The 13,912-nt window shown below is 43.1% G+C and overlaps 1 protein-coding gene across 2 annotated transcripts in view; it reads right to left on the reverse strand.

The window, feature by feature from the left end:
• Positions 1 to 793: 793 nt before the first annotated feature.
• The window catches only part of zmat4a (zinc finger, matrin-type 4a), a 149,694-nt gene continuing 136,575 nt past the window's right edge, over positions 794 to 13,912 (reverse strand). For both annotated transcript variants that reach the window (XM_029638237.2, XM_065011686.1), the window contains one exon: positions 794 to 3,378. In XM_029638237.2, the coding sequence (XP_029494097.1) occupies positions 3,351 to 3,378 (28 nt within the window). In that variant the 3' untranslated portion in view covers positions 794 to 3,350. The remainder of the gene's footprint in view (positions 3,379 to 13,912) is intronic.

The raw sequence follows: 13,912 nt of genomic DNA on the forward strand, positions 1-13,912 counted from the left end.
CAGAGTAGGTTAACGGATGATCTCTGCATGTGTAGTTCCCATCGTGAAGCATGGAGGAGGAGGTGTGATGGTGTGGGGCTGCTTTGCTGGTGACTCTGTCCGTGATTTATTTAGAATTCTAGGCACACTTAACAAGCATGGCTATCACAGCATTCTGCAGCGATACGCCATCCCATCTGGTTTGAGATTAGTGGGAATATAATTTATTTCCAACAGGACAATGACCCAACACACCTCCATGTTGTGTAAGGGCTATTTGACCAAGAAGGAGAGTGATGGAGTGCTTTATCAGATTACCTGGCCTCCACAATCACCTGACCTCAACAAGTGCTCAGCATATGTGGGAACTCCTTCAAGACTGTTGGAAATGCAGTTCAGGTAAAGCTGATTGAGAGAATGCCAAGAGTTTGCAAAGCTGTCATCAAGGCCAAGGGTGGCTACTTTGAAGAATCTAACATCTAAAATATATTTTGATTTGTTTAACCCATTTTTGGTTACTACTTGATTCCATTTGTGTTATTTCAAAGTTTTGACGTCTTCACTATTATTCTACAAGGTAGAAAAACCCTTGAATGATTAGGTGTGTCCAAACTTTTGTCTGGTACTGTATATGGAAAGACAGCAGGGGAACACTTGGAGAACAGAAATAGTCTGGTAATCTTTGTATCTTGACCAGGACTCAATGGAACAATTGACTTTCCATTGAGAAATTGGGCATGTTGACTTTGGGGATGAGAATGCCAGCTCGGAGGAAAACATAAGACAGAACAAAGCAACACGACTGGACAGGTGGTATAGTATAGTTGCAAGTGTCTTTTATTGTTTTTCAGACACCGTAGAGTACATAACCTAGAGAGAGCACAAAGGGAGTAGGGGTGTATGAGACATGGAGTTCCTCTGGAGATCGAGGGAGAGACACCAGATCCAATGCAAAGTTGGGCAGAATGCAACGTTATGACTTGGTCTGAGCAAAGAAATTCAGTGGATCTGAGAAGGATAGTTTCATTAATTAGTAAATCATTCATGCACATCTTAAGTTGTTTGTAATATTAAAAACACTTTATACATTATTGTATTTTTTTGTTGTTGCCTGTGGCATCTCACAAGGCGGATGGCTCTGAGTTGAGCCAGCTTCAGTTGGTGTTCAGTTCAGGAAGATTTGTCGTATGTTTTAGAATTTCTCACTCCATCTCTCTAAGACGCATGAAAATGCTTAGGTGTGTTTTTTTTATGTGTAAGCAGTAAATCCAAAATGGCTGAAGTCTTCTAAAACAAATTAAAAAGGTAGGAGAAGGGTTGGTTTCAATTGGTTTAACAATTCCAGACATTGCTCATTTCAAAACAAACAGATCAGTTATTTATAAATTAGCACACAAAAATCCCTTTTAACACATTTATCAAGGCTATTGATCAAACACGTTTTTGCTGTCGACAGACACTGACTGCACTGTACTGGCAGGATAATAAGTAACTCTTATGTCTGTATACAGATACATCTGCTTTCCCAATGACAAATAAACTGCTTCATCTACAACAGTAAGAACAAATAGAAATTCAAACTAGAACACCTGCTTAGTAGTTCTCTTTAACCACCAAACTCTGGTTAAGTAAAATGTATGGCAACACCAACCACTGTCATAACATAGCTTTAATGTTCTTATAACTATTAGAATGAAAGAGTTGCTACAGAAGGTTGAGATAAGGTTGTATATTAAAGTTGGATTGCTTTTTAAATACTCTCAATTTCTGAATAAGACATCATCATCATCATAACAGCAATGTTTTACACCATTACAGAATAACATGGTTTGATTCAAATCGACTGTAATTGGATGTAATACTAACACATTCTAAAAGGCTCTATTGGAATGAATTCAGTGAACACATTTTTTGAACAGTTTTGTTGAATCATGAATCTGAATCATACATCTGGACAATAGTAATCAATGGGACCTCCCTGAGACGAAGACCACATTTGAACCTCAAACCGCATGGAGGAACAGAGAACACATGTTTATACCTGGAACACTGACAACGTACAGGTAACTGCCAAAATAAAGGAAACGCCAACATAGTGTTTTAATGGGGTGTTGGGCCACCACGAGCTGCCAGAACAGCTTTAATGTGCCTTGGCATAGATTCTACAACTCCATGAGAAATTCCATCATCTCCCATACGTGTTCAATTGGGATGAGATCTGGTGACTGACACACGCACCTTTAAACCCCCTATGCTCCTTTGAGACCCCTCTTTCAAAGTCACTGTGGTTCCTGGGTTAATTAGTCCAAAATAATGGGCAACTAGGCATTTTATATTATGACCCTAAGCATGACGGGATTTTAATTGCTTAATTAACCAATGAACCACATCTGTTTGGAAGCATCTGCTTTCAATACACCTGCTTTCAATATACCTTATTGTGTTTCCTTTATTTTGGCAGTTACCTGTAGATCCCCTATTTAGGACTACTAGAGCTGCAGATAAATCAGTTCAGATTCAAATTGTAAACATTATGAAAACCTTTTACTGTATTATATATAAAGCAACTTGTGCACCATGCCATTATGTTCAATGACATTGTACAAACTGTCATTATTATTGCCAACTTGTCCACCAGGGATATTATGTTACTGTGAGATTAGATGGGAATATATAGCATAGACCCACACATTATTATATTATTATACATTATTCTAAAGGGAAAAAAACAGTCTGAGGGCAAAATACATTTAAAAAATAAAATAAATGACTCATAAATAAGATTTAAAAAACAATACACTACTTATATATCAGTTCTCTTATACATATTCTATTTCAGGTAAATAAATTACAAAAAACACTTTATTACTCAAGCCAAAATGCCATTGAGAGTCTTCCTCTCTCTAACCACTTACAACTAAAGCAAAAGCATAGTTAGCATGAAGTTGCAGGTCGTTCATTTCTTCATGCATTGAGGGGACTGCCCCTTTGCTGGATCCACATTTATTCTCGTCGACCATCGTCTTTAAAAGTACTGAGAATCTGTTGGTGTGAAATGCAGAATCTGTGGAATGTTGATTATCACATGGCCAAAACGACAAGAGTTCTGCAGAAGCCTTAAGTTGACAGGTGAGACAGATGCTGTGGAGCTGAGGCATAAAAAAAAACTTGCTCTCCTATTGTATGCTAGCAGGGCAACGGAGAGAGACAAAGATAGAGTGTGTGTGTGTGTGTGTGTGTGTGTGTGTGTGTGTGTGTATGTGTGTGTTTGTGTGGTAGAGAGAGAAAGCAGGGCAGAGGCAGAAAAATTGGGGCAAGCTGAACACAGCTTGTCTGACATCAATCAAATGGTTTGTTTTGTTCTTCAAGATTCACTGGACACATATCTGATTCTTCAGGCTGCAAGAGAAAGAACGAGAGAGAGAGAGAGAGAGAGAGAGAGAGAGAGAGAAAAGAAAGAGTGGGGATAGAGAGAGGGGGAGAGAAAGAGAGCGGGTGGGAGAGAGAGAGGGAGTGGAGAGAGAGGAGGGAGAGAGATGTTATTGTTATGCAAAGGTAAAAAGTCAAATATATCTCAACCAATCAAATAAGCCAGCAGTGAAGATGAAATGATCCTGATAAGATCAATAATAACATATCAACAATAAGGAGACCATCTACAGAACAACCAGGAGAAGAGGGCAGTCAAAGTATAAGGAGGTCAAAACAGCCTTGGCTTCTCTGGACTGAACATAAAACCTTCCTCGCTACGCTTTCTCATTTCTGTCTCCTATACTTCACGTACCGCATGACTTTATGCTCTAGTTTGTCATGTGCTCAACAAAGCACCCGGAGCTTGATAATGACACTTAGAGTGGCCAACATCTAATCCCCTTTCTGTTGTGATTGAAGAGGTGCGGGAAGCCAGGTTTTTATAGCATGTCCAGGACATCGCCACATCGACTGAAGGTCTTATCTAAATGGTTTGTCATCACACAATCACCGTCGGAGACGCCTCTCCCAGTTCTCTCCCGGTCTTGGATCAATTATACTGACGGTCCCCTCACTTAATACAGGGATGACTGTTCTCAAAACATGACAACCAATTCACATCTAATAGTCAGACGTGCTATAGATAGTCTTACAGAAGAAAAAAGGAGGAGTGTGTGTGTTACAGCGTGGCTGCGAGAGTGCCAAAACATGGCTATTTTACTAACATAACGTAAGCACACGCGTTGTAACTGCCGTCGTTAATGCAGTGAAGGTCTGATGATGTTTTGGACACTTTTGGTGTGTGTGTGTAGATGTAGATTAGATTCCACCAAGGTAATATACAGAGAACGATACACAGTTAGGTGTCATTTATGGGAACAGTAGTTAATGTGCAGGTGTAACCTATTGCTTATTTTGAGCCAATAGATTACTAAAACAGTTTCTAAAACAGTTTTCTTAACCCTCATTGGCTCTTGCACTGTATGTTAGACAGTAGTTAATGTGCAAGCATTATTTGTTCAATTAATCGATTCCCTGACTTGCATTTAGGGGTCTCTATGTTGACTCCAGGTAAACGTAGCAGAGGGAGTAAACAGTGTAAAATGAACATCCTGCTGAATGATTCTCTAGAGGACTAGAGCAGCAGCAGTAGAGCAGGCCCCATCCAGTCACATTAGTTCGGAATAATTCCACCATAAAAGGCTAATGTATCAGACCTGCATAGGCCTTAGTCCACACACGCACACTGAAGCACCCACACACATCAGCACCCTCACACACACACAAGTGCATGTACCCGAACACTGGCATGCAGAGCAGATGTAGACACAGGCACGTGCAGACACAGGCGCGCGCGCGCACACACACACACACGCACACACACACACACACAATAATACAAGCAGAGGGGAGGCGGGGGATTGAAACGGATGAGAGGTGAGAAATAAAGCAGCATTGAAAGGTCTCTCTTTGGAGACAGAAAACAGTTCCACCAAACAGAGGAAAATGAACATATTCTCAGCACGCCAGCAGATCTGAATGTATTCCACTCAAAGGCCAGGCGTATGTAGCATTTTGTTTTCATTAGAGGGGTTCTCTTGATTGACGGAGTTTCACTCGTATGAATGCGGCTCATCCACCTATTTTACATCACTTTAAAACCTGACTAACTACAACATCTTCCGGATCAGTTTTTCATAATTCCACAAGTGAAAACATGCAGCCGTGATTTTGTAGGCTAAATGATGTCACATGAGAAATTTGAATTTGCTGTTCAGTTCAAACACAGTGCATACACATCCAGAGAGTTAAATGTGTTCGTTTTTGGTATAAAACCCAACGTTGCACTCAATAAACAATGTGTGCATCAAACACTGTGCAGGTACGTATTTATTTTTCAACCAATGTTCAGATATTATAGTTTCTCTTCTCTTTGGACTCAGTACTAATGGAGCATAGTTCAATTGGTCTAATTAACTACATAATTACAGAGTACAATAATTAGACTGATAGTGTACTGAAAGCAGATGGGTCTCAGAGATAGAAGTAAACAGTAACCAGCTGAGTAAATCAAGAGAACACAATCCAACCAAGTCTCAATGTAAAACTATACAGTCCCCGTAGGAGACAACCTTATCCAAGAACCACTCTGACATTTTAGATGAAAACCAATTTCAGGTGATTTGATCACAGTTCTGTAAGTCGTTGACAGAAGCCCAGCCAAGAAAGGCCACTCTGTGATGGGTCTGAAAAGGGTCCCGTGTTGTTAGTGGCAACACCTACTATAGAGTCACCTACTGCCCTCCAAAAAAAACACATAGTGTGTCTAAGCCACCTGCTGATGGAGCTGCTGCTGACTGCTGTCCTCTCCATCAGAATGACAGCTTTTAAAGATGCATCCTCCCAAAACTGACAGCAGGAAAAGCTTTTAGGAGTGCAGTGAGACTATCTGCACAGCTTCCAGCCCTCCATTCGATCTTAACCCCCCTCTCCACTACCACATCCTTCAAGTCAGTCAGAGACAGGAAAATTACATTTTCCAGGAGCAATATCAAGCCTCCCCTATTTTCCCTCTCAAGGCAAACTGCCTCATAATGAATTTACCGTGAAGCGAGTGCAAGTTACATAGTTTCGCTGGGTGCAATGGCAAACAGAAACCACACCATCTGAGTGCAGTGACCTTAACCGCGTGGTGGCGAACACACAACTTATGTATTCCTAAAGTGTGTGACAAATTCTGTCAGCACATTACTCTGGTGGAGGCATTAACCATGCATTATTTATCTTCATGCCTATATTTCACATGGACATTCTCAGTCCCTTTGAAGTTAATCCCCCCCGTGATAAAATGCCTCCCTTCTTCTTACTATGTTGCAGCTTATGATACTCCTGGTTTTGTTGCTATATAGAAGAACAAGTTGCCCGTCCAAAACAATTTCAGTCTACAAAACTGCATCAGTCCTCCAGATTTGTACAGTACACTGGCAAGTTACATCATACTAAATGCTGTAAAATAAATATTCCATATCCTCCCTTTTAGATGGTAGACCCATAAGATGTCTGCATTGAACATCACACACAAGTTCTTAATGTGTTTCCCCTCTGGTCAATTTATGGTAAAGCGTGGAGAGAAAGAATGTCAGCTTGGATTAGCAGGTGAGCTGGTATAGACCGATCTCATTTGGGATAGACCATGTGTCTATTCTGCAGCAAATACTGGGCCCCTAGCTATCTCCTTCTCAGTGTGCATTGGGAATTAATTAGGAAGTCAATGAGGAAATGAGGCTGAATCATAAGAGTCGAGTGGCCGCCGTTTGGACTGTTGACTGTCTCTGTGGCTTTGCCTCTTTCATGCTTTGTACTTCAATCTCTCCTGTTTGATGGTATGCCCTCAAGCTGCCCCCGCCTGCTCGTTGATATCTAACTTTTACAGAGCTGTAAAGCAGTTTCTAAACCTCCCTCCACTGAGCTTCTAATCGGTGCATCTCACCAACAACGGGCAGTGCCAAGCGAGAGGGCCTCAGCGGAGCCCCCACTGAGCATGATTATAAATCATGAAGCCATCACACAGGGGATGATCACTGGAGAAAGATGGGTTTGGAAATAACCTCCCCTCCTCCTCCTCTTCCTCTTCCCGCTGGCGCTCAAGCTGTTTTCTGCTCCGGCACACAATGCATTGTAGTTGGTCAATATTTTAGCATTCCAACACCTTCATAAAAAACAACCCAAAGTCACTACTCTACTTCCCAGTGCTGGAAGCAGTCAGCAGCCTCATCCTCAGACGGCCATCAATTGCCTCTGCCACCCCTCCAGGCATTTCTGCAGCTGCTAAGCAGCAGTTCGATACGGTTGCCAGATTTATGTTGGTAAAGTGTTCTCTCCAGGACTGTCCATATGGTCGTTTATGCTGCCATTGAGACAGGGTCTGTTGTCTGCCCCGGTCCAAATAAATAGCCTACTGCTCATATTTTCACCCACCCTATTTTATCAGTTCTGCAAATACTCTGCAGTTGCACTGTCAGTCTCAACATATTTCTGCAATGATGTCTAATGCCTGCAACCAGCAGATTCACATTCCTAGCCTGTAAACCTTTGAACAGACTGAAATGCTCTTGCATTTTAATGAGATGGAATGTCAAGCCTGATTAAGGAGCGTTTTCCGCTTTGAAGACACATGCAAGCTTACACAGTGCCTTCAGGAAGTATTCATACCCCTTCACTTATTCCACATGTTGTCGCGTTACAGCCTGAATTTAAAATGGATGAAATTGTTGTGGTTCTTTTGCCATCTACAGACAATACCTTGAAATGACGAAGCAAAAACTTGGTTTTTAGAAATGTTAGCAAATGTATTCAAAATTAAATACGGAAATATCTCATTTAGACAAGTATTCACACCACTTTGCTATGACACTCCAAATTGAGCTCAGGTGCATCCAATTTCCATTGGTCATCCTTGAGATGTCACTACAACTTGATATGGATCCACCTGTGGCCAATTCAATTGTTCGGACAGGATTTAGAAAGAAACACGCCTGTCTATATTAGGTCCCACAGTTGACAGTGCATGTCAGAGTAGAAGCTATACCATGAAGTCCAAGGAACTGTCCGTAGATCTCGAGATAGAATTGTGATGAACCATATTTCTGGGGAAGGGTATGAACCAATTTCTAGAGTGTTTAAAGTTTCCAAGAACACAGTGGTCTCCATCATTGGGAAATGATCAAAATATGGTACTACCGAGACTCTGCCTAGAGCTGGCCGACCAAACTAAGCAACCGGTCAAGAAAGACCTTGGTCAGGGAGGTAACCAAGAACCCAATGACCACTCTGACAGAACTACAGAGTTCCTTGGCTGAGCTGGAAGAACCTGCCAGAAGGACAACAGTCTCTACAGAAATTCACCAATCTGGGCCTTGAATTTTCAAAAAGGCACCTGAAAGACTCTGAGAGCATAAGGCACAAATATTCTGTGGTCTGATGAGACTAAAATTGAAACCTTTGGCCAAAATGCAAAGCACTATGTCTGGACACCATCCCTACCGTGAAGCATGGTGGTGATAGCAACATGCTAAATTGGTTGCTTTTTAGCGGCAAGGACTGGGAGACTGGAAAGCATACAGGGAACAATGAATGGAGCCATATAGAGGCAAATCATTGATGAATGAACCTGCTTCAGAGTGCAAACAACCTTAGACTGGGACAAATACTTACGTTCCAACGGGACAGTGACCCCAAGCATACAGCCAAAGCAACTCTGGAATGGATTCAGAACAATAATGTGAAAGTCCTTGAGTGGCCCAGCCAAAGCCCAGACTTGAATCCCATTGAAAATCTGTGGAAAGACTTGAAGATTGCTGTACTATGTCTGTACTTCATTTTCAATAAATGTGCAAACATTTCTAAAAAACAATTTGTCATTATGGGGTATTGTGTGTAGATGGGTGAGATTTATTTTTTAAATCAGTCTGTAACACAACAAAATGTGGAATACGTCAAGGGGTATGAATACTTTCTGAAGTAACTGTAAATATGCATGTGCTGCTGCTATAGCTCTTATGAATGTTTGCGTGAAGGATTTGAGGAGCAGGTCTTTCAGTCTGACAATGTGACTCTAAGTGTTTGGGGATTTGTGGCACGCATCATTGTGTCTCATGGGGATGTGTTCCTCTCTGGGCAATCCTCTACTGACTGACTGTCATGCAAGAGAGAGAGAGGGGGGAGAGAGAGAGAGTGGGAGAAGGGTTTGGGGCAGCAGTAAGAGAGGGGGAGAGAGAGAGTGAGTGTAATGCTTACTGTTCATTTTCTATTGTTTATTATCTATTTCACTTGCTTTGGCAATGTAAATATATGTTTGACATGCCAATAAAGCCCCTTAAGGGAGGGAGGGAGGGAGGGAGGGAGGGAGGGAGGGAGAGCGAGAGAGAGAGAGAGAAAGGGTTGTTGGCAGCAGTAAGAGGGGGAGAGAGAGAGAGAGAGAGAAAGGGTTGGGGGCAGCAGTAAGAGGGGGAGAGAGAGAGAGAGAAAGAGAGGGGGGGACAGCAGTAAGAGGGGAGAGAGAGAGAGAGGGGGGCAGCAGTAAGAGGGGAGAGAGAGAGAGGGGGGACAGCAGTAAGAGGGGGAGAGAGAGAGAGAGAGAGAGAGAGAGAGAGAGAGAGAGAGAGAGAGAGAGAGGGGGGCAGAGTAAGGGTGCCTCTCAATTAATCCATCAAAGTCTATGATACTGTATTTTCATGTCGCCCCATAAATAGAAGGCTGAAATTGAAGTTTCCTAGAGAAAAAAATTGACCTTTCATGTACAAACACACATAACTGCCTTTCACACATCCTACAGTTCTATATGTCTGCGTGACATTACCTTTGTATTGAGAATGGTGGCCTTGACTGATGTTAATAATGCCAAGCTGAGACTGTAAAGAAGACTAATATTAGTCTGTTATAACTTGGGGTTGTTTGTTCTCTGCGAAAGCAACTTTTCCCATCATAGATCGGATATAGGAAAAAAGCTAATATTCTGCCAAAAATAATATAAGGCCTCTATTGTTATATATATATATGTATATAAAAAAAGCCTTTTTTCTTTTTGCACTGTTCTTGAGTGTGAATGAATCATTTTTATTTTCTAAGACAAGGGAATAAAGGTTTCCTTTGTGAACAGAGGATCAGAAATGACAAAACAGTGATGATTGTGTTTGTTTGGAAAGTGGGACGTGATACTGGTGGTAAATTGGTCGTCACAGTGCAAAGAAAGAGGAGGAATGGAGGAGAGGTAGAATTCAAAGAGATGTCAGACACGGTGGTCTGTCACCAGGGAAGTGTGGGGTGTGTGAGTACACTGAGTAGCAAGTGTGCTGGAGGGGGGGGGGGGGTCTGGATAAAAGCATACCTACCCACCACCTCGATCTTTGTGACCGCGGGGGACAGGGGAAATGGGGAAAGAGAGAGAGAGAGAAGGCAGCAGTATCAGTATGTGTGACTAGGGAGAAGCAGGTGGGAGAGGACACCCAAACACTGCCACTCTCATACTGTTCCATTCTGTTTCATGTCCCAGGCTCAGTACAGCACAAGGCACCAGGATAAACAGAATAAATCAAGCCGCCTTTGTTTGACAGTTTTAACGGCTGGATTTGAGCTGTTGAATGCGTTAGGTTTTATGGCCACGTTAGATAGCAGAGGACACACAGACTACACACAGTAAACCCCTTTCCCCTGTCACAAAAACATACAGTCACTTCAGTGGAATACCGACCCAAGCATAACATCTACACCAAGTCAGTCTGCTATACTGTGTCACTAATCAACTCAAAGACATCTACATAGACCAGATGAAACTACGCCTGCAAAAGTCTAAATCCTGTCTGTTTTATACATGTCATTACAAGCACAGAGAGGAAATCCCCAGTGGAAACACAAACAAAAAAGAGGTTCATAATATTTCAACCTCAATCTAAAAGGAGGTATATCTCATGAATTATTGAAACGTCATTATTTCCACAATCTGAATTCCCATTGTGAAAACACCACGCAGTGAGCATGGCTGACACAGCTGCAGTAGCAGGCCAACCAATTGTCTTGAATCTCAGAGATATACAGCACAGTGCACAGTGAGTCCCAAAGGGCACCCTATTCCCTATATAGTGCACTACTTTTGACAAGAGATGGGCCCTGCTCAACAGTAGTGCACTGCATAGGGAGTCTGGTCCCATTTGGGAAACACCCTATACAGTTAGATGTATGGATTATTGCTAGGCTGAATAATTGTTTTATTTCACATAATTGTCTGACTGGTGCCACATGTTGGAATGGCTGGTGTGTCAAACCCGAGAGGTGAACCATCCATCACATCATATATTAATCAGCTTTCTCTCTTTCTGTGGACGGTCGGTTGAGTCCACACGGGAAACGAGAGCAGCAATAGCAAATCACTGCACCAACGTTCAAACTGCCAGACTCATCCTCCCACCCGCCGCAGACTCATCCGTGAGTACTGGGTGTGAGAACGCAGCGTCTAATGTCTTTCTGCATACTATTAGTACGTGAGTGCGTGTGGGGGGGGGGGGGGGGGGGTGACGAGGGATGGTGGAGAGAGATAGGGGGAGAGAACAGGGAAGAGTGCAGGCGAGCAGCAGGGAATGGGGGTGGTTGGGCGTTGATGGTTGGGTGTTGATGGATGATGTGCCAAGAGATCGGTGATGGCATGGTAACGAGGCCGTCTGCTTGACTTGACCTATTGATAGTGGAGCAGCGAAGGAGCACAGGGCTAAGGGATGGGTCTCGCTCCCACAACGGTCCCCCCCGCCTCGTCTCGCCTCGCCTCGCAACGCTATTACAGCCATGTTGTGTTCCGGACTCGTGCTTCCCAGACTGGTCTCTCTTCGTCTCTATCTCTATCTCTGGCGGTGGAGGATAACATTACATAGCAAAGACCATTTCAGGTTCTCTTAACGCACAACTACAGACTCTGACTGTGGCCCTAAGCAACAACTACACAGCCCCCACAATCACAGGTGGCCGGCGGCACCTTAATTGGGAAGGATGGGCTCATAGTAATGGTTAGATGGTTTCCATGTGGTTTCCATGTGTTTGATACCACTCCACTCACTCCATTCCAGTCATAATTATGAGCCGTCCTCCACTAAGCAGCCTCCTGTGCCCACGATCTATCATGACATTCATATGTTGATATTGTTGTTAAGGTGAACACAACACATAAAAGCCTGTTTACAGCTTGGCTGAATAGGATCTAGGTTGGAACAATGTTAGTGGTGGGTCACCGCCTGTTGTTTGGCTCAATTGAAGCGCAGGACAACGGGAGAAATACTTGGACAGAGAAAAGAGAAACATGTCAGACAGCCAAATTGAGTTAGTGAATCAAAGGAAGACCTCAATTTGTGGCATACTTTCCGCTTTGGATTCCAGCAGGGGCTGTTGTACTGTTGTAGCAGGCTTGTTAGTCTAGTATTGATCATACATCTCATTAGTAAGCACACCGTGAATGGGTCATGGCTCCACTCAAAATTGAATATCCTCACTGAAGTTCTTGGACTTCTTGGTTCAAGTTAGCTACACAGAGTTCAGTCATCTTTGCTTGCGGGTATCAATTTGTGATGAGAGTGGGGAGGTCAATATGACCCCTACGTAACCTAACTTTACTCAATCTGACCTGACCCGACTTCATGCAATTCACTAGGAATTGCCAGGAACCTCACGATACAATATTATCACGAGACTTACAGTAGGTGCCAATACGATATCTATTGTGAGTCTCACGATTGCTACAGAGGGACAAGAGAGAGCCATAACAAATCAGGCATGGAAATAAAAGTGCTGAAAACAAATGTAAAAAGATGACGGAGAACAATATAATATCCCGATATGTAACTGGATAGATTTTTTTCCGCCTCACTTCAATTCACAGTGCATCGCTTTTTCTAGTGACAACCTAGCTAAATGGAAAAGGTATTTAGATAAATGACTGAAAAACGGTTGATAAGCACGCTCACTGTACTCCCTTCTCTGTAAAGTCATACCATCAAAGCACAATAAAGGAACTATACCATCAAAATCATCAAATGCACCAATGCTTTCATATTAACTAGCATCTTATTTTTGGTCGAGCTACGATGTAGGACACAAGAGACACACAACAATAACATCTCTGCCCTCTGCGCACAGGGAGGGAGGGAGAGAGAGAGAGAGAAGAGAGAGAAGAGAGAGAAGAGAGAGAGAGAGAGAGAGAGAGAGAGAGAGAGAGAGAGAGAGAGAGAGAGAGAATTCCTAAGGAGATGTCTTTATTCTATCTGGATAAACTAGCATAAAAGCAATGACCTAAATACACCCATCACACTGTAGGCAGTGTGAAGCCACCCGGGCTGACTGGAGGGTGTTGAGGTCTGGAGAAAGAGAGATAGAACGAGAGAGAGGGGAAGTGAGAGAAAGAGAGAGAAAGAGAGGAAGTGAGAAAGAGGGAGAGTGACAAAGAGTGTGTTGAGAGAAAGAGAGGAAATAGGTTGCTCTGGGCTGCTGGGGGTGGGCGGTTGGATCTGCCTGTGTGGAAAGCCACTAGTTCCAATGAGGCAGTGTGGTGAAGCATGACTAAAGTGCAGGGCTGTTAAACGGTATGTCACGTCTCCTGATGTCTGCATCCCTGTGGAGTGTGGACACGTGCGGGCAGATGGGCCAACAGGGGGAATTAATTCCAGGACATGCACCACAGAAAGCTCATCAATTCACACCTACGGGCCAGGCTGCGCTGTGCTGGGCCCACAACCAGCCCATCCTCTGACCTACCTAACTACCTATCTACTATTGTTTCCGGACAAAAACAGTGTGTTTAACTCTGAACACTGGATGTTGGTTGGTGTTTTAGAATGACCTGCTTGAGCTGGGGTGTTTCTCAATATGCATACTACCGTGCTCCACACTCTAATGCTCCAAGTGCATTCTCAGAGGACGTTCTCTT

The sequence above is a fragment of the Oncorhynchus nerka genome, linkage group LG27, assembly GCF_034236695.1.
Source record: "Oncorhynchus nerka isolate Pitt River linkage group LG27, Oner_Uvic_2.0, whole genome shotgun sequence".
Classification (NCBI taxonomy): Eukaryota; Metazoa; Chordata; class Actinopteri; order Salmoniformes; family Salmonidae; genus Oncorhynchus; species Oncorhynchus nerka.